At 36.7% G+C, this 22,652-nt stretch overlaps 1 protein-coding gene across 1 annotated transcript; it reads left to right on the top strand.

The window, feature by feature from the left end:
* The first annotated feature begins 1,887 nt into the window (after positions 1-1,887).
* Positions 1,888-19,087, top strand: LOC126815654 (cytochrome P450 3A13). The gene is made up of 14 exons (XM_050541403.2): positions 1,888-2,163; positions 5,459-5,552; positions 6,099-6,151; positions 7,659-7,755; positions 8,962-9,078; positions 9,871-9,959; positions 11,271-11,419; positions 11,863-11,987; positions 12,728-12,797; positions 13,201-13,358; positions 13,935-14,026; positions 14,808-14,945; positions 15,246-15,408; positions 16,524-19,087. The coding sequence occupies exons 1-14, from the start codon at positions 2,090-2,092 to the stop codon at positions 16,608-16,610; spliced, it is 1,506 nt and encodes a 501-aa protein (XP_050397360.1). The 5' UTR covers positions 1,888-2,089; the 3' UTR covers positions 16,611-19,087.
* The last annotated feature ends 3,565 nt before the right edge of the window (positions 19,088-22,652 follow it).

Here is a 22,652-nt window from a genome sequence, read left to right as displayed (position 1 = left end):
TAAATAAGTTTTACCTGTACTGAAAGGTTTCTATTATCTTATAGAATTAAATTCGTCAAATTTTAACACGTTTTAGATTTGACTCGTTGATTTTATATAATCAATACAATTAACCTTTAATTAAATAGAAGGTTTTACATTTCACACCTTAAATATTTCTTCATCTGAGGCCTGTTTCACGAAATTTTAACTAAAGATAAAATACAAATTTTAGTAGATACTTCAATTTTGATTGGCTAAGCACTAAAATCTGTGTTATATTATCCAATCAAATTACTAAAATTTGGATTTTATCTTAGTTAAAATTTTGTGAAACAGGCTCCAGAATTGTAAAGATTTGGATACTCTGTGACAATAATTAAAACCATGTTGCAACATACAACTTGATATGTTCAGCATTAGAAAAAAGGCGATATCTAATGCGAGAGGCTGAATTTATATTTATTCAGGTTTTAACAGCAGTGTCAGAATTCAAAGAAGAGCTTTGATATAATGAACTTTAAGGCCCCACCTTTACCACATGTAGATACACCGGGAGTATGTATTGATCAACTACTGCTCTGAGAGTATATTGATCAATATACTGCTCTGAGAGTATATTATATTGATCAACTACTGCTCTGGGAGTATATATTGATCAATGTACTGCGCTGGGAGTATATATTGATCAATGTACAGCACCGAGAGTATGTATTGATCAATGTACAGCACTGAGAGTATATAATAATCATTTACATTGATTATTTATCGATTTACCTTTATGTAACTATATGTATTAATGTCTTAAAACTTTTGTATACATGTAGATGGTGACACGTTAATAAAATATATTTTATCATATCTGTATTGAGAGAGAGAAATGGGGTTTAACGTCCACTCGACACAAACTAGATCATTTCGGGACGGTTTAATTTTATTTTCAATAATACGCTAGCGCGTAGGGGTCTTTAGCAGTGGGAGGAAACCGGGGACCGGGAGAAAACCCACGAGGTTGGACAGGCGACCCTACCCCTTGTCACGTACAACCGGGGAATCGAAACTACGTCAGTTGACTCAATGACAGACCTTATGATACAGCGCGAACGTGCTAACCATTCGGCTATCCACCCACAGGAAACACTAAGAAAGTTGGATTCTCTTTTATAGAAAATAATTACTAAATCAATATGTTGTTTGCATAAAACTTTCATTTGTACAAATATACATATTAAGCCCAGTCCGTCAGTCGGTTGAATCATTTATATTAAACATACATTATGCAAGAGCTAAATCTGCCATTACAGGTCTTTCGTTAGGGAGAGAGAGAGAAATGGGGTTTAACGTCCACTCGACACAAACTAGGTCATTTCGGGAGCAACATATGGTTTTAATTTTATTTCAATAATTCGTTTGCGCGCAGGGGTCTTTAGCGGTGGGAGGAAAGCGGAGGACCCGGAGAAAACCCACGAGGTTGGATCTTTCGTTAGGCCTGAAATGTTATATAATCTATTAATTAGACATTTATCAACACGAAAAGACCTTAATCAACTCTCGCTGTCACCTTATGTGTCAGATTGTCATTGGATTTGAATTCGATTTGCTGCTCAACGCCCATTGCTGATTAAATAAAAAAAAATATCTCGGATCAGAGTGGATCAATTTGACTGGAATTTTCAGCATATTCCCATTACATTATCGAGTTTTTAACTATTATAGTGAGAACTTCCAGCTCTTTATCTGATCTTCCATAAATGTATCTTTAATATCTGATATTGACAGGATACATATTGAATAGTTTTTACGTCCGTTTATTTGTTTTTCTAGTCACGTGGTCATTAACTGAACACCACATTGACACATATTATTTAACCCAGTACGGTACGTCGTGACAAATAATGCCACGGTCGCTGTCGAAATAGCTTTTCTTATTACAAACAAAAGGGGTTAACATAGAAATTATATTTATATATACGTACGTATAGATAACCTCTGTACTTATAGGGTTGTGCAATAGTTTTTGATGTAATAAGTTTTATACATGTCATCAGAAGTCGGTATATAAATATAAACGGGGTGTTTTAACGAACAGTGAATATTTGGGGTCAGGGAAATGGCTTGTTTTGGGTGTGAAACTCTTCTGTGGATTGTTGCTATAGTGATTTTACTTGGTGCAGCATTTTATATGTAAGTCTAATAAATCTATTTATAACCTTTTAGTTTAGCGTTGGGTCCCCACTCTGATGACATAAAACATGTCGACTTATAGTTGTAATTAAGATGTCTTCCATTATGATAACTAGTGTAAGTAAACAATTGAATTGAGTTGTGTATTGTCATTATATTAAATTTCATCCTCATATATACTTATTACTATTATGCGTTTTTAAACTTTTCTCATTGCGAAATCCCCTGTCATGCAATATCTAAACCGGTAAATCATATGATACAGAGAAATATAATACAGAATTATTTGAATAGGTATTGACTGGGACGACTGATAAGAGTGTTAGAGGGGGTGGGGGGGAGAGAGGGGACCCGGAGGTTGGACAGGCGACCCTACTCCTTGTACGTAAAACCGGGAAATCGATAAGATAGTATAAGATAAATTGTATTGCATAAAAACGCCCACGGGGAGCATCGTAACCCAAATAGTACCACTAACAAGCACATCGAGTACGATTGACATGAAACTTTGCATGCTTGTTCTTTGGACAATTGCGCATCGATTGGCTGACTTTGGTTCAAAGATGGCCGCGATGATAACGTGACCGTAATGACCGGATCATGGTTCACATTACCCTCTTACCTTTTGTTTCTGTGAATTAATTTTGGGTTTTCCTGGCTTCACCACTGTGAGTTTCCCAACCCCTATATTCCCAACGGTGTATGGCATATATCCTCAGTAATATAGATCCACGTGGCCATTCCATATAAAAATTTTTAATTTTCAATATCAGACATGAATGGGTGAATTTAATTGGAATATAATTCTATAAAACCTTTAAAACCACGTGAACCCGTGCCTTGGGCCCCAGTGTCATTAATATACAATGATAACTGAAAATGGAGAGATTTCAAAGTCATACAAACTGAATCACGTAGACATATTACCTTATCAATGACTATATATATATATAGACATAATTTATAGACACATAACGTACTGTGACATACAATCTACACATTGAATAACTACACCGAAATTATACATTAAGATAGTCGCAACTTGTAAATTGTAACACCCACTCGGCACAAACTAGGTCATTTCGGGAGCAACATGTAGATTTTATTCAATACTTCGTTTGCGTTCGACCCTATATAATAACAATTTTTCTTGTGTCCCAAACATACTTTATATAGACTCATACCCCGAAAATCATTATGTTGTGTTGTATTGTATTGTTGTATATTGTATTGTATTATGTTGTATTGTATTATTGTATTGTATTATGTTGTATTGTATTATGTTGTGGGGGATCACGTGGCTAAGTGGGTAAGACGCTGGCTCGCTAGCCTGGAGGTCGGGTGTTCGATCCCTGCGTTGGCCGAGAAAGTTCATCCAAATTTTCCGGCGTGGTTCCCCCTTGTCAGTGATGCAGGACGGAGGGCCCCGATAAGGACAGCTGTCTAGTCCTTCGGATGAGACGAAAAACCGAGATCCCGTGTATTCATTGGAATGCACGTAAAAGATCCCTTGGCAGTTTGAATTCGATATAAGAGTAGGCGATAGTGCCGCTGCCCGGGCAAAATTTCCCTCATAGCACACTGTATGGCGTATGCCCGTCTTCATTAGCCCTGCATAGGAGCAGAACAGTAGGACGTTAAACCCCATTTCATTTCATTTCTCTGTATTATGTTGTATTGTATTGTATTGTATTGTATTGTTGAATTTTATTGTATTGTATTGTATTGTATTGTATTGTACTGTATACCCCGAAATTTATAGTATACTATTCAAAAAAAGTAGGGATATTTGATTTTTAAGTGTTATTAAAGTCACCTAATGAAACTGACGAAGAAACAAATGACAAAATGAAATGAAGTTCACATTCATCGATTTATTCCAAATGATCGTTAGACTAAGTAAGGCACAGACTGACCATTATAAGGGTAAAATGATACCCGGGGTCAAACAGCAAAGTTACCACAGCATCACAACCAAGTCAGTAACGGGTAAATCCTCCTCTGTTTGCCAAACAAGCATTGATCCGACGTGGCATACTCCTAATGAGACGTCTAAGGTCATTTTGGTCCAGATTGTCCCATTCCTGTTGCAACGCAGCAGCAAGTTCTTGGACATTGGCAGGACGTTGTTGACGTTGACGTAACCTCTGTCCAAGCATGTCCCAGACATGCTCGATGGGGGAGAGGTCGGGACTCAGTGCTGGTGATGTTCTGTTGTTGGAGGTAACCTGTAACGATCCTGGCCCTGTGACATCTGCGTTGTCATCCTGGAAGATGAAACGGCGGCCATGACGTCGTGCGAACGGCACTACATGGACTGCCAAGATGTTGTCCCGGTAGTACTGGCCTGTAACACGCCCTGCAACAACATGTAAAGCCGTTCTTCCAGCAACAGTGATGCCTCCCCACACCATAACAGAACCACCCCCAAATCGATCATGTCTGATGACGTTAACGTCTTGGAAGCGCTCGTTTCGACGACGCCACACCCTCCTACGTCTGTCCAAAAAATCAACAGTGAACCTTGACTCATCTGAAAACATCACATTGCTCCAGCGTCGATTATCCCAGTGTTGACGATCCCTACACCAACGACGTCTTGCCTGAATGTGATGATCTCTCAAACAAGGGATCACGCGAGGACGTCGGGCGCGAAGGTGACCCCTATGCAGTCGATTCCGAATCGTCTGGCCACTCACTCTCACACCAGTGTCTGTTTGAAGACGAGCGCTGATCTGATTTGCTGTGATGACACGATTTCTCAAGGCCAAGGTACGGATAAATCGATCCTGGGCTTGAGTTGTCGCCCTTGGTCGACCTGAGCGTGGTCTGTCCTGTACAGATTGTGTATCACGGTATCTGGACCATAGCATGCTTATGACAGACTGAGAAACATTCATCGTCCGCGCCACAACCGCCTGTGTTGTGCCGATCTGTAGCATGCCAAGGGCACGTAACCTTTCATTTTGGGTAAGCCGACGCATATCAAAATTTGTTTTCTGGTCACTAAAACAATTAAACTGATGTTTCCACCCTGGAATTCAATGCCACAATGACTGTAACATTCAAAGTCAGAGTCGTGCAAATCTTGGGTTGGACCCCCATGATGATCCCAAGCATCACCTGCATTCCATGCGGTAGCTATTGGTGCGTTTGGGCGTCACATGTAACTGGAAATGTTTCTTCTGTTAGGTTCTATAGTGACTTTTTTCGTAGTCATTTGCATATTTTAGTATTATGCCCCCAAAATCAAATATCCCCTACTTTTTTTGAATAGTATATTTTATCCCTTTAGTTATATAACATGGACTCACAGTATTTTCAAGAATGCCGGAATCCCAGGACCAGTACCAGGTTTACTAGGAGTGGTTTTAGAGTACAGTAAAAGAGTAAGATTCATATTTTCCTATATTAAATATAGTAAATAGATGAACTGAGGTTTCATGTCCCACGTTTTTGTACCATCTTGGCTGATATAAATGCGTGCCGTTCCCGCTTCATCAAATACCAACCGTCAAAGTTTTTATTCCCATGCACGCCAACTATAGTACACGGGTGAACCTTGATTTTTATTCCATCTAAACGACTACACACGCCCTTCCCTGCTAAGTCGTCCGTCCTGTAACACTGATAAAGGGAAACAAGATTAAAACATCTCGACACGACCTATAGTTATTATATTTTATTTTTATTTCAATGTATTGGCGATATTGATACATTTATCATATTATATTGATATAGTTATTATATATATCATTATTTATTTACAGTGTATGGACGATATTGATATAGTCATTATATGATATTATATTATTATTTAGTTATTTCCCATTTCTGAGCGATATAGTCATTATATATACATGTATTATTATTTATTTACAGAGTTTGGGCGATATTGATATAGTTTTTATATTATATTATTATTTTTTATTTAGAGTATGGGCAATATTGATATAGAGCTTCATAAGAAATATGGAAAAGTTATAGGGTAGGATTTTCTGAAATAATTTATTAATTAAAACCGAACCCTTTGCCCTAATGCTCCATGAACGCTGTTCTCCTTGTACATATGAGTCGTAGTTCTAGATGTTTCTAATATTCTACCATGTGGCTCCCTGGAAGTAAACAACTGAAGAGAACCAGTGACCTGTGCTGTGAGCACTGTAGCGTCACGTCCGGAAATTCAACCGCCAGGGTGAAAGTTATGATATTGTTTCTAGATAGACTGATTATTTTTTTTATAAATACGCCCACATTTTCATAACTTCCTGAATTATGGCCCCTGATTGTACTAAAAATCGCGTTTTTTGGCTTGTGGACCCTATAGAGGTCATAACTTTTATCCGATTTAAAAAAACAACCGTATCATTATATCACCATTACATCCTAAGGGGGGCTGAGTTCGAATTTCGTGAAAATCGGCCCCAAACTGACAGACAAAATGGCCGCCCTTCGTTCTCAAATAGCGTAAAAATATGGTATATCAAGTTTGTGGACCCTATAGAGGTCACAATTTTTATCCGATTTTGTTGAAACTTGAAATGTAAGTTTATAACCCAAAGATCTCGGTTCCTTTCGATATTGCGCATATACGAATTGTAATTTTCTGAATTATGGCCCTTGATTGTAGGAAAAATCACTTTCTTTTTAGCTTGTTCTCTATCCATCTCTCCGGGTGGGCGTATCCTGCCTGGCAGCCGCTGGTTTTTATCCCGTTCATCATAATTTATGGAACCATAAGCTCTCTAAACGTTATGATCCCATTGACTTTAAGTTTATATGCAATATTTATGTTCATGCAACCAAGACATTTTCAACAATTTCCGTTAATTATTGTAATTATATGCATTTGTTAATTATTGTTATTAAATGCACTTGTATGCACACTCTAGCCCACATTTTCATGTGGAAGTATATTGTCGTCGCCCCTGTCCGTCCACAATTTGTTTGTGGACACTCCACAGGTCACAATTTTTATCCAATTTTGTCGTCGCCCCTGTCCGTCCACAATTTGTTTGTGGACACTCCACAGGTCACAATATTTTATCCAATTTTGACTAAACTTGAAATGTAGGTTGATCTCCAAAAGATCTCGGTTCCTTTCGGTATTGGCATGTATCGGACCGTAACTTCATGGATTATGACCTCTGATTGTACCAAATATCACTCCTTTAGCTTGTCGACATGAGTGTAGAGGTCACAATTATTATCCGATTTTGATGAAACTTGAAATGTATGTTTATAACCCAAAGCTCCCGATTCCTTTCGATATTGGAGCAAATAGGACTTAACTTATTATGACCCCTGATTGATTGTACAATAAAGAGCGTTTTTAGCCTGTTCTCTGTCCATCTCTTGCAAAATATGGGCGTATCTTGCATGGCAACCACTTGTTTATAATTTATTCAGTTTTTTTAAATAATTTATTCAGTTTTTGTATAATTTATTCAATTTGTATTTTAATTTATTCAGTTTTTTTTATATAATTTATTAAGGTTTTTTCACACCAGACAACCAATTTTATCAGTGGCCGATCCAGAAACGATTAAAGATATATGTGTTAAACATTTTAGCAAATTTGTTAACAGAGCAGTGAGTTATATTTGTTCATAAGTTAATGGGGTTTAACGTCCACTCGACACAAACATGGTCATTGCGAGACTAACATATGGTTCAATTTTATTTCAATAATTCGCTTGCGCTTAGGAATCTTTAGCAATGGGAGGAAACCGGAGGACCCAGAGAAAACCCAAGGGGTTGGACAGGCGACCCTACTCCTTGTCACGTAAAATCGGGAAATCAAAACCACGCCAGTTGACTCAATGACAGACCTTATGATACAGCGCTCACGTGCTAACCATTCGCGGTCCCACAGCCCCCCCCCCCCGAGGTAAGAACAACTGATAACATTTCTCATTTGAGGAGTTGCACGGCAAACAAGTCGTATAGGACCTTTTTTATTATAACTATTACAACATCTCAAGTAACATTGCCGACATTTAGTTTACAGTATTCTGGAACAACTGGTACCACTTCTCACTTTTCGTTAGTAACATTGTTGGCTACCTATGGCTCCGAAGTTATCTTCTGCTAAGTAACTTAATTAGCAGTTGCATGGGTGAGGGGGTTGATGGGGTGGAGGGGTGGGGGGGTCAACGAACGGTGGCACCCTAAAGAGTGGCATATTTATGCCTGATTGGGGGGGGGGGGGGGTCATTCCATGTTACGTGGACCAGTGCTTTTAAAGTGACCCCCTCACCTCAGAATATTTTGAAAAAAATATATGTTATAGTACACGCATATTTATGTAAAGCTGCAAAGTTATATAACTCTAGCATTAATATTGACTTTTGAATCGGGGTAACCATTGGCAAGTTTTCAAACTACTGTTGTATGACTCGATTTTGGTGTATCTTATTTTATTTTATATCGTCTAGATAAACAATAGTCTTGTAATTATGAAGTTTGTAAGAGAATATAATATAGATTAAGAACTCACTATCGAATTTTACAGAACAAATACCGTCAACTGTACATGGGGTCCCCTAAGTATCAAAAATTGATACTTGTGCAAAAAAAATATATCATTATTTCGATATTCTTAGCTATTTGCTCTTCCCATACTATTGGACTGAAACCAGTTCCATTGTAGTACTGATTATTAGATATTTGGTTCAGATTTCGATGTATTGTCATTGTGCGACGAAAGAGCCCATAGATTTTCACTGCTTTTCAGTAATTGCTTCTAGAGTTACCGTTCTTCATTAATTTCATATTTTGCCTTTTGAATTAAAACAGAATATATTGCCATTGGACAAGTATGAAAGGGGATTCCTGTCTTTGGCTCGCGGAGCAAAATGGAAGAGCTCAAGATCAATCTTGACACCAACTTTTAGTTCTGGTAAACTTAGAGAGGTAGGTTATTCTCCGAGTCTATTTTAACGGGCCTTCAGGCACGAACGTACCTCGGGATAAAAATCCGTGCTTTGAAAATCTGAAATCTGTGCTTTGGAAAAATGCTATAACATAGCTTTGTGAATCTGACAAGATTATGTTGGGAAACTTAGCTATCATTATGATCAACGACTACTTTCGATTTCTTTTTCCAGAATTTTGTAGTGTTGACCTAAAGCACGAAAGCAGAACACCTTCATGTGCAGGTGACAGTGAAGGTTCGTTTGCCTTTAGATCGACATTGGGTGTTTCTTTGGACTGTTAATGATACTGACATAAATACAAATATGTTAGTTCTGTTATATTTTGGTTATAAAAGTGTAATCGTGTTATCCGAAGTCAAATTCTGGAAATTTTCACGAAACCCCAAAACACTGGAATTCATATACTTCGCCAATAAAACCTTAAAATAGGCTCTGGTTATTCTTGTTGTTTTTAGCGGTCTTTCTCGGGTTGATGCCACTGCGTCCATTGGCGGTGCCAGGGCTTCCCATTTGAGGAAGAGGAGACTTCCCCCAGACTTTTTTTTTTCAAAAATTCCTGGCGAAATACTTGATTTTTAGTATGTCTTCGACAAGGAACACTATCAACAGAATTATCTGCATCTTAGCATCAGTCAGAAAAGAGGAAACATTCTCTCATTGACCATGGTTATGGTTAACTTTGGGGGTGGCGGTAATTTTTATTTTCTGACACTCTTCGATAGTACTTAATCTGACCTTGATATAAAATCTGTTTATGCTTTGTTTACAGATGATGCCATTGATGCACACTTGTACAGACAATCTACTTAAGAATTTGGAACAATATGCCGGCAGTGGGAAATCTGTTGACGTAAACAAGTAAGACATAAACTTCGTCTTCGAGAGCGGCGGCGATCCCACGGATAAAATATTCCGCTAAAACCAATCTGATTAAAATACAGATCTATATTTCGTTTCATTTTTTTATACTTTCGATGGACTACACTACATGAAGATCTGAAAAGTTATAGCCATAGGTCACGTCAGGGATCAAAAGACCGACTTATGACCCTATGACGTCAGACATTTGATTAACCAATCAACATTGATGTTACTAGTGGATTACCCACAGTTCCGTAACAGACCGTTTCATTGGCTTATCCCTGACACCATTCAGAACACGAGTTAAATAACAACTCTTCCAGATCCAAGTGTAGTAAAGACAAGTAAAACGAAATTTTGAACTATAAAAACGAAACGAAATAGGATCTGTGTTTTAACCAGATTGCGCTAAAACCATTATTGTCCGCTTATTGAGATAATGAATAGACCTTTCCCGTCTAAATTTATTAATTTATGAACGACGTGTAGTGTAAGCCTATACTCGTTCGACATTATATCCGTCCGTATGTCAATTGCTATTCGTCCGGCAAACGTGCACAGTATTATAACGCATATGTCATTTTTCTGACCTTCGCCATGGATAGTTTGCAAGTTAACAAGGACTTTTTCCTGCGTTCAAGCAAGTGAGGCCTATCAAAGAAAAAGTATTCACAATCACTGTTTAATATTAGCGACAGCAGGGTTAGGGTCATTGAATTCCAACATATAAAAAGAAAAACAAAAAAGAAGATTATAAGCAAAGGCTTAGTTAAGTCTGAAAAATGGCTCATACGCATGCGTCATAATACTGATAACCTGATAGACTGGATAACCTGCTCTATATGACGTCAGACTGGTTCCCAATGACGCCTATACTAACTATAGTCGTCATTGCTGATTCCTACGAATCCTTTCGTCACTGCGCTATTCTGACTCAATTGATTATCTATATGCAAGTCAGAAATGAAGTGACGTAGGAGCGAGTCTGACGTATCAGCGTCCTTGCCAGAGATAAAATTTTTAAATAGGGATAATTTATAAGTGACACCACAGAGCATGCGGTCCCATGTGACCTCATTGTTTACTATATAGGATTGTTTTTCTGTACATTCATTACGTTCTAGTGTGTTGACAAACGTTAGTTTTTGTCAATGAAAGTCGAAATACGGTTCTGATCTTATTAACGATATGGACACGCGGAGCCTGGTGAGAATTCCTGTAGTGAGGACGCCCATTCGACACACCGATCCGAATATTCAGGCAATTTTCGAAATAGCATAGATCCTAAAATATAACCGTCGTTTGCAGATTTATCGCTGCTTACACATTGGATGTCATCTGTAGTGTTGCATTTGGTATAGATGTTGACTCTCAGAACGAACCCGACAACCCATTGATCCAGGCCTGTATTAAAACCTTGAAATTGAAGCTGAACGATCCCATCATTATGGCTTGTGGTAAATATACATATATATCGATTCCTTGTTTCAATTGCGCTGGGTATGGAGCTAGCTCGATAACTAGGTGGTCAAGGTTCGATCCCAGAAAGTTGGCCGAGAAAGTTTCCCCATGTCAGTGGTGGAAGGGTGGGCGTGGCATGGAACAGTGTCTAGTCGTGAGGATGCGACAAAAAAAACCCCAACAAGGTTCTATGAAGGAATAGAGATGAGTGTTGGACGCAGCGCGGCTGTAATGGTAAAATGGCCCTCATAGCACGCTGCGTGGGTTATTTGTTACATCTATTTCTTTGGGCCACCAGCCACCTCCAGATTTCCTCAAATGTTACGAGATGTGAACAGGGCTAGCGCTATCTTCAATCCTAGTCCTAACCCTTACCGATACTTATATCTTAAAACCTGTTTTTATCTTTCAAACTAGCTTCCCGTTTTTATCTTTCAAGCTACCTTCCCGTTTTTAACTGGAGTATTAGAGTATTTAGATATTGGTTTTATGGCTACTGATCCTAAATCTGTTTTTACAAAACTTATTGATGATGTTGTCAAGGAGAGGAAAGAAAATCCAAGTGTAAGTACCTGTACACATTTATAGGGTTTTTCCATGTAGGATTGTGTCTAATTGTGTCTTCTTCTGGACAGCACGCGTGTCATCGGAATTAACCGATCATGACATCAACTTGATGTGATCGGATTCAGCTGCTGGAATTTGAATTGATCGGATTGGGCACGTTTTCGATTCAGTCGTAGCTCTACTTGACTGGGTCCAGATGCAACTTGACTTGATCAGATACAGCTGCAACTTGACTTGATAGGATTCAGCCACAACTTGACTTGATCATGACCGGAACTTGATTTTTCAGTCAGGCTTCCCCGTGTTAGTTGTGCAGGATGCGATTAAAGAACCCCTTAAGGTTGGAAATAGAAATACTATTACTGTTGACTTTATCGGATTCAGCTGCAACTTGACTTGGATCGGATTTAGCTGCAACTTTAATTGATCGGATTCAGCAGCAACTGACTTGATAGGATTCAACTGAAACCTGTCTTGATCGGATATAGCTGCAACTTTAATTAAGCGGATTCAACTGCAACCTGACCTAATCGGATTTAACTGCAACTTGAATTGATCGGGTTCAGCAGCAACTTGACTTGATAAGATCAAACGTAACCTGACTTGATCGGATTTATATGCAACTTGAATTGATCGGATTCAACTGCAACTTGACTATGTCGGATTCATCGGCAACTTGACTTGATCGGATTCAGTCGTAACTAGACTTCTTGATAGGGTTCATTCTTTTTTTTCAGAAACGGAAAGATTTCCTCCAGTTGTTAATTAATGCCAACGAAGAAAGCAAAAATAACGGAGATGACTCGGGTAAATATTTTGGTATATGGGGTAGTTCGATCTGTATTGCTTGTCAAAATACTGAAAATATATTGTGCAGTACAGTGTTCAAATAGTCTAAAGTCACCAAAAATAAAATCTGATCGTATTAATTCTAAACTATGCTAATCTATTATGTAAAGCCAGATTTTTAAAGTTGTTGTATTTTGTATTGTATATATCGGTAATTGTGTTTTAATTAGCCTAACTGAGACATAGAATTGTTAGATGTTGTCTTTTTTATCACACATTTTTGGCAGATGAAAAAATCCAGTTGGCGAAAAAAAATATGAACATCCATTTTGGCTTAAAAAATTTGAAAGCCAATCTGAGCCCTGGATATGTAGATTTATATTCGTTGTCTGGCAACCCTTTGTTTGTTTCTATGTAACAGAATTTACGTACTGTGATATCTGGAGTGGCGTTGTGGTCTTCTTGCTAGCTGGTTCCGACACAACAGCACTTGCTTTAACATTTGCACTCTACAACCTCGCAACACATCCTGAAATACAAGAACGTGTGGTGGAAGAAATAAACACAAATTTAAGACAGGTACCATGTCCATAACTATTATCGCTTATGGTTGATTCTCAGTAAATACAATATTTTATGGTTGATTTTGAGTAAGCATATCATAATGATTGATATTAAGTAAGCATATCTTAATGGTTGATATTGAGTAAACATATCTTAATGGTTATATTGAGTAAACATATCTTAATAGTTGAAATTGAGTAAGCATATATTGAGTAAGCATATCTTAATGGTTGATATTGAGTAAATGAAATGAAATCAAATGAAATGGGAGAGAGAGAGAGAGAGAGAGAGAGAGAGAGAGAGAGAGAGAGGAGAACAGAAGAGAAGAGAGGGAGAGAGAGAGAGAGAGAGAGAGAGAGAGAGGGGGTTTAACGTTCACTCGACACAAACTAGGTCATTTCGGGACTAACATATGGTTTAATTTTTTAAAAGATTAAAAATATAATGCAAATGCGATTTATATGAAAATATTTTCGGAAAAGGGAAATGAGCACCACCATTCGCCTTCTCAAAGTTGAATAATAAAATTAATGTTCTTGAGGTCCGCGTAAGGATTGATATTAAACGGATAATTGTTTTATATTTGTACAGGATGAAGTAGCCGACCATGATAATGTTGGTAAATTAACTTATCTACAGATGGTAGTAGATGAAACTTTAAGGCTGAATCCACCTTTACTGAGGTACGACACCAGTGTGCGGACATGGTAATCAAACGGCCAGCGCACTGGATTCTCAACTAGTCTCAATGACCCGGCTCCAAGTTCACAAAGCATTCTCAACTAGCAATTACTGTTTATGAGAAATATCTTTGATCCAGAAACACAGTACTTTGCACATATTTTCTTATTGGTGTATTTGATACATTAACACAACAAAAGTTTTATAAACGTTAATATTTTAGTTAAAATAAGGCAAACAATTTTGAGTAAATTCTTAACTTAAGTCTGAGAATGCTCAAATCTCGGCGTTGTCGGAGAAAAACTTCCAGAACTGGAGGCTGCTTGGCTGACAATGAAGGTTTTCGGGGTTGTTCTGAGGAGACCTAAAACTTGCCTCCAACCCAGAACACATTATACGTAAATAACTCTTGGTATGGGAAACACCACTATCTGGGGAAAAATACCCTACCTCGCATTGTACAGGTAACTACGGGTTCGATCCCGGTGTTAGCCGAGAAGGATTTTCAGCAGAATTTTTTTATTTTGTTTCCCCTTCTTGTTAGTGGTGCAGAACATGGGACCTGACAGTTGAACAAGAATTAAAGTAGGCAGAGTTCCTGGACAGCTTTCGCTCATAGCACAATAACATGGAGTATTACCATCTTCATTAATATGTGATACAGGAAAGAAGGAAGTTAAACACTTCTTTTCATTTATGATGCTATTTGATTGTATTGGTTTATTCTGTTCCTTTTGTTTTTGTTTTTGTTTTTGTTGTTTATTGTCTTAGTATCTATTTCAGATCAAGTCGTGCAGTTGGTGAAGAAATGGAGCTAAACGGTTACAAGATAAGGAAAGATATGGACATTTTTTTGCCAATTTATGCCATCCACAGAGATCCTGATTATTGGGAAAATCCGGAGAAATTTGACCCAGAACGGTTCGTTAGTTTTTTTCTCAACAATGTTATCATTGAAACAATGGAAAACTGAAAAACAAATAAAGTCAAGAAAGCCAGTAAGCACCGTCTCGTAGAGATCGCCATATATGGTCACGCCTGTTCATTTACAGTAAACATTGCCTCGTAGAGATTATTATATGTTTGGTACAATATATCCCGGTTGGTGCTGACGCGCCATTAAACACTGTTTTATTTCATTTAAAGTAAACATGCATTGTTGATTGATTTTGAGAATGATACTTGTGGTGTGGACTTATTTCGTTTTTTTATATTTTCAAGGTTTTCACCCGAGCAGAAATCTTCACGCCATCCGTATTGTTATTTACCATTTGGAGTTGGTCCACGGAATTGTATCGGCAATCGTTTGGCTCTTATGGAAGTCAAAACTGTGTTGGTCAGCATTCTCAGGAAATATCGAGTCATCTGTTCCCCAGAGACAGAGGTTGGTATTTATTAGTTTATTGTCAAATATAACGATAATATAGAAATAGGTCCAGTCTTTATTTAGCACGACATTACCCAAAACGATGTAACTAAATGGGGAGGACGGAGAGTCTGGCAAGAACAGTGTCTGTCGTTCGGATGAGTCGAAAAACCGAGAACCTTTTTACACATTGGCGTGCATGTAAAAGAGAGTGAGAGAGAAATTGGGTTTAACGTCCACTCGACACAAACTAGGTCATTTCGGGACAAACACATGGTTCAATTTTATTTTCATAATTCGCTCGCGCGTAGGGGTCTTTACCAGTGGGAGGAAACCGGAGGACTCGGAGAAAACCCACGCGGTTGGACAGGCGATCCTACTCCTTGCCACGTACAACCGGGGAATCGCACGTAAAAGAACCCTTGTCGGTTGGAATTGGAAATAAGAGTAGGCCGTAGAACCACGTTTTCATAAAAGTAGGATGTTATTGGTAATTGCCCCCAAATTGCTAGAATGAAATTCGGCCATCTGTGTATCAATGCGGCGGAAGCGGATGTCAACTGTGGTCATCGGAGACGAGTTGTCAAACATCAGACGAGTTTGATAGTCGGTGACAAAGAATTGCTCGTCGCTCTGAGATCGTACATCAATCGCACAATCTGATTAAAATACAGATCTATATTTCGTTTCGTTTTTTTTATACTTTTAATGGCCTCTACTACATGAAGATCTCACCGGCTGTAGTGGAAGGTCGCGTCAGGGGTCATACGAGCGGCTTTTGATCCTATGACATCAGACATATTTCTAGTGCACCACATGCCAAGAACTCGCCGTAACAGACTGTTTTATTGGCGGGTTATATAACAACTCTTCCAGATCCTAGTGTAGTAAAGACATGTCATAAGAAATTTGAACTAGGATCTGTGTTTTAATCAGATTGTCAATCGCACAATTTCTTTCTTTGACAAATCAGCACAAGCTAAAGTATAATGTGACCTTATTTAGAATTGTATCCATAGGCATCGCCATTTTCTCTAGTCACAAGGATCTCGATTGAAATCAGAGAATCATCGCCCGGTGGTGATCTGCACTATCGGCTTTGGTTAACTTTAACGTTATTGATTTTTTTGCAGAGACCAACCATAGAGCTAAGACCTGCAGACTTCATGTGTAGACCTAAAAATGGTGTCTTCGTAAAACTGGAAGAGCGAGATGGATAAATATAAAATAACCTGAAAGAAAAGATATGACTGATGGTTTTGGTGTTTCTTTCTGTAAATATGTTGAATTATGAAATCCATTTACTGTTTCTGTTCTGTTCTGTTTTCTGCTCATCTGGTGTTCTGGAATGAGTTACCATTTCTAGTTCCATATCAAGGATCCCCAACCTTTACCTCCCACGGACACCTTGTTTTGTTCAGTTTCATCAGGATTGCTCCGTGACAGGGATCTCCTACCTTTTCCTTCTCGCCACCCCGCTTAGGTCTATGAAGTGACATTAAACGTCTAGGGGGACCACGATGACCCACTGGTACTGCCTTCCAGCCCAGTCTTGCCAAGAAAGCTCCGACTTTTTCTTCCCGTTTACCCTTGTATTGTTCAGACTTCTACCTTAATAAAGCAATCTGGGAAATGTTTTTAACATCATATTTTTATGTTTAAATAACAATAACAATAGTATATAACAAGGTTATTTCATTATTTTCTTCTCAAAAAATAAAACAAATATGCATGTATTCATGAACAGCAAATCTCTGTGTAAATTTATGCTAGGAATATTCATAATTAAATGAGGGGTGTTTTAGATTTAGTTTTTTTTTAGATAATTCAATGGGCTTGTGATTCCATCGGTGGATGTTTCTTGGTTAATAGTGCCTGCTTTATTGCAAATGTATCATGATTTCACCGCTGTTGCTTTTTTAGTTGTATTTGTATACTATTTAGTTGTATTTTTTTACTATTTAGTTATATCTGTATACTATTTAGTGATTATATCTGTATACTATTTAGTTATATTTGTATAACTTTTAATTGGTACAGCTTTTAGAAATGTATGATTTTAGAGCTTCTTATGTAATTAACAGTTTATGACGATTTTTTTAAAATCTTTTTATTAGACCATTAAATATTTTATGTTCTTTATTTTCCTTTTTGAAATGGCACTTAGGACAACTTTTTGTTTGAAATGACACCAAAGATTTGATCTTATTTGAAGTAGCACCGAGAATGTTTAATTACAGATGTTCAATTGACTTTAACATATTTTATTGTGAGTTTAATTAAACATCTTGGGCATCTTTTGTACTGACTTTAATCACTGAGTAATGAACATTTATAGAAATTTTGTCACCTTCAAGATTTTGTTGTTTATTATTGTTGTTTATAATCTGATCTGATGAAAGAACAATACAAGTTAAATTGTTCTTGTTAAGAAAAGGTGTTTTTGTGTGTAGTTGTATTGTGAGCATTTAACACTTTACATTTAAATATACCTTCAGAACAAATAACATTTAACACATCAACCTATACAATATATCTATAGAACAAATAAAATCTGATAAGTTTGACCAAGGGCCATTATATATATACATGTAACAAAATGCCTTTTTGACTAATTTTAGTGCTATGCAATTAAAGATTCTTTCATAGTTCCCGTCTCTGATGCCTACTATGTCCTAAATGAAATGGGGTTTAACGTCCTACTGTTCTGCTCCTACTGGGCTAATGAAGAGGGGCAAACGTCATGCAGTGTGCTACGCGGGATATTTTGCCCGGACAACGGGGTTATGGCCTATCATTTCTTTTACGGACACGCCAATGTGTACACGGGACCTCGGTTTTTCGTCCCATCCGAAAGACTATACATTGACCCTTAGCAGGCCCTCCGTCCTACACTACTGACAAGGGGGACCACGCCGGAAAAACCTGATGAACTTCCTTGGTGGACGCAGGGATCAATCATGGGACCTCCAGGTTAGCGAGGCAACGTCCTACTCAGTGAGAAACCGTGGCTCCTATTATATACTAAAGGTTTCGATATTAAATGAAAAAAAAGTAAACTAACGTTGCAGATCGTCTTGTTTGAATACGAGGGTCATATTGAGACTAACATATAATAACTATCATTTTAATGGTTACGTGTGCAATGCTTTGCGAAGGAGGATAATTTTGAACGTGACAGTGGCGTTTCCGCCTACTCTTCTTGAATTTTCATTTGTCAATGTTCTTTTACGAGGGGACTCCAAGGACTAGGTACAATTTTTTGTCGACCTCGAGGGTGCACCACGTAGAAGTGAAAATCGGGCTCGAAAAATCACTATGTTTCTTCTCGTGTCATTCCGAGAATTCTAGTCGAGAGACCAGTCCTGTGCTCTAAACCCTCGACCACCAGGGCTCCTCGGAACTAACCAACCATGAGGTAGCACAAATAATAATTCAAATATGCGAACATGATCAGATGGAATAACTATATAACAAAATGTCCGCCATATTTTAGAACATAGTCTTCTTATAATTATCCTTACTTCATTAAACAATTCATCTTCAAATCAACCGGAAACCTGGTTCACAATTTCCAAAACATCTGAACTAATCTAAAAGATGTCGGCAACAATACATACTTGTCGTTTAGCTCAATTTAGGATGCAGGTTGGATGTAAGAATTGTTTAAAAGACAATAGAAGTGGCCATTAATGAGGATATAATGTGCTGTAGTTAATGAGAAAGTCATCAACATTAGATCTAATTGTCTATATACATATAGTAGGTTATGTACAGGTGAAAGACGTAGATTACGTACAGGTGAAAGACGTCATTAGAAGATATAGTAGAATCTTGTAGACCAACTGTAAATCCTTACAATACAACAATACTTTATACCACATCAAAGTCTTCTATATAGGTAAAACATTGTTGTATGTAGATACACTATAGGTATACAGACTATTATATAAAGGTGTTAATGGAAAAAAGATCGACTAACTCATTTACAAAAAGTGTCCGAGAATCTTCATCTCCATTGAAATAGTAATAGAACGCCTACTAGTACTTTTTATCAGGTCTCTGTCTAAAGTTCTAAATCATTGACATTCTGGGGGGAGGTTTGAATGACTTCAATAAAGCTAATTTCAGGTGAAAATAGAACTGTCGGTAGGATAAAAGGGGTGTCGTATAGATTATCTAATGTTATAAGAATTAATGGCTTGATTTGATATATTTTGAAATATTTTCTTTAATGTAACGGACCATGTCTTAATCCAAAAATAGGCTTAAAGATAAATATGTATTGTAATATCGATAGATTTGAGCCATTTGCCAGTCTACGTTTTTCTGTTTGCCATTTTCTTTTTCTAGACTACTTCTTCCCACAGTATTTTGTACGTCCTTTATTTTAGTATTTTATTTTTCTAGACTATACTTCTTCCCACAGTATGTTTTTACGCATATAGCTGTGCCCTCATTATTGTTTTTCTAGATATGCGCCCAAACTCACCAATGACATGCGATTTTTCCAAACTTTCACGTCGCACAGAAGTAGCCCTGCCCCCCTCCCCACCACAGCCTTTTGATTGATTTTGTTATTTTTTACCCTTACTTTTGTAAATCCAAACGAGGATGAAATTTGGATGATTTGGTGTGACCTTAAATAAAGCTAATTTCAGGTGAAAATAGACATGTCGGTAAGATGAAAAGGATGAGGTAGATAGATTATCTAATGTTATAAGATTTGATTGCCTCAGGTAGATGTGTAACTTGATACAGCAAACACCTTCAATCTCTACTACTTATTCACTTTACTTATATAAAGATCTTACTATCTCTACCGACATTCAAAAGATCATACGCAACTTAACTAATTTACCCTAAAGTCTTATTGAAAACTCAATTTAATCTTACTTATCTCATGCTTAAACTCTTAATTGGTTTTACTTTCAATTGGATCAATGAATATTGTGGTCACGCGCTTATGTCATTTTCCACCAACCCTGCTTCCACGATGCCGCCATTATTTATTTTTATAATAATATTTTTCTGAAAACTGACACAAAGTTAATGCAAATACAGCAAAAACGATTCAAAAAATGGGTAATCTTTTTTTATAAAGATATTTATATTAATCGTGCATTGCTATTGTGTATAATGTTGATATAAATTGTGTATTATTTTTTGTATACATCATAACTTTGACATTAATCGTGTATTGCTTATTGTGTGTATCATAACTTGATATTAATCGTCTATTGCTTATTGTGTGTATCGTAACTTTGATATTAATCGTGTATTGCTTATTGTGTGTATCATAACTTTGATATTAATCGTGTATTGTTTATTGTGTGTGTCATAATTTTGATATTAATCGTGTATTGCTGATTGTATGTATCATAACTTTGAAATAATCGTGTATTGCTTATTGTGTGAATAATTTAAATGAAATGATTATAACGCCCTGTAACTCATTTATTTATCTTATTAATTTACATTGTTGAATTGAACTTTCGTCGTAAAGAAACAAGAACATTATCAAATTCTTGAAATATCAAAAGTAAATAATATAAACATATATAGAGCAAATTTATATAAGCTTATTTGTGTATCATATCTTTAAAACTGTAATGTATTATATGATATTTTATGAATAAAATATTGTTTAAACCAAATTTTCAAATTATTCATTTTACATTATCTATTTTCGAACTATTATAATAAGAATAGGTAGCTCTTTATCTAAATCTTACATAATGTATCTTTAAATTTTGTCTCTTGTGACAGTACTATTTCAGTACTGAGTTTTAATGTCGCCACAGTTTCAAAAGTCGTGCTTGCTGTTGAATTTCAGCTAGGTGATCTAATTTGCATCTGTGACTATCTGAAGTTTTTCACTTAGAGCAGAATAACACGATCGATTGTGTAAAACTATTGTTTTCTTATCATGAAAAAATCGTGTGATCTTACAAATTAAACCAATTGTCCTCTTTCTAAATTATAGACCATTGCCGAAATTGAAAAGACTTCATTTATTTCTGTGTAAGAGAGAGAGAGGTTTTTCTCAAGAGAATTTTTCAGCCGTGTTGGTTTTTAATTAAGATGGTCATCAAAATGTCGATTTATACGCAGCGGGAACAATAAGTATTATTCAATTATAAGGCGGTTTTAATATTAAAATCTTTTTCAGTGTATTGTTAATATTTTTAATGCTGTATTGCTATTATTTTATGTTTTATTTTTTTTTAATTTGTAGTATCGAAAACATTCTTTTCTCAGATTTGAAGTTAAATCACAAGCCAAGAAATGGATATAGAAATGCTAATTCTTGACAAAATTTTCTGGAAATTCAATTTTAAGTAGCTTGTTTGCCAGTTGTCCACGAAATAAAAACAGGGTACAATTTTGTGTATTGTTTTTTGTGTAGCTGTTGAGCTGTTGATACTGGGCCGTTTTTGTTATAAAGCAATGGGATAACCTAACTAGCCCTTTAATAAAAACACGATGTATTTTAAGTTTGGTTCTGTTTAAACAAAGATACAATATAACTAGTCGACAGATAGACCTATAGGTGCAACAGTGGCGCCTCTCAACGAGAAGTGTAATAGAGAAGTTAGAATGGAGATTCTAGTATTGTTTAACAATGGTGTCTTTTGTTTTTATTATTTAACAATGACGACCATGTAAGATAAAAGAGTATTCTGATGAACAATAGTAATAAACTAATGAAGCACTTCTCTGTCTCGTCATTTATTCTTCTCTTTCATCAAACTAGTCTCGACTTTATAAAAACATCGAGTTTCTAATTCTACTACTGTTTACAACTAGACCTTGTTAAAATAGGGAACCAAGTGGGTATTATTTATAAAGCACCCTTATACGGATTACTTATTCAATTTTAAACACATCACCATCATTTATTTAAACCATTCGTCCATTGTTTTACGTAGTTAGTTGCCATTTTCTATGCCCATTAACGAATGCAGTGCTACCCAAGTGGCATGTCCAATCCTAATTTAAACAATCGAGTTTTAATTAATTCAAATATTTCTTTCAGACGACCAGACAGGCCAGGGATAAACTGTTCTTAGTATTTTGACAGGATACTCAAATAAACAGTAGAGATGAAACAGTAAATTCTTCGCTTTGTTTCAATAAATTTGATCGTTTGTTACGCCTGCTGATTTTTCAAATTGTGTTAGGACTTAATCGGGATTAGGCCCCCAGTCGTTTTGGTGACCACAAGTGTCCGTAAAGGGTTTTTGAAACAACAGATAAAT

Source organism: Patella vulgata, chromosome 3 (genome assembly GCF_932274485.2).
Source record: "Patella vulgata chromosome 3, xgPatVulg1.2, whole genome shotgun sequence".
In the NCBI taxonomy this organism is placed as follows: Eukaryota; Metazoa; Mollusca; class Gastropoda; family Patellidae; genus Patella; species Patella vulgata.
The sequence above is the reverse complement of the archived record's forward strand: the minus strand, read 5'-3'. Positions and strand labels throughout refer to the sequence as shown.

Coding starts and splice junctions, on each gene's coding strand:
- LOC126815654 (XM_050541403.2), top strand. CDS start 2,090: ATGGCTTGTTTTGGGTGTGAAACTCTTCTGTGGATTGTTGCTATAGTG. Junction 5,553..6,098: donor TTTTAGAGTACAGTAAAAGA/GTAAGATTCATA, acceptor TTTTTTATTTAG/AGTATGGGCAATATTGATAT. Junction 13,359..13,934: donor TAAACACAAATTTAAGACAG/GTACCATGTCCA, acceptor ATATTTGTACAG/GATGAAGTAGCCGACCATGA.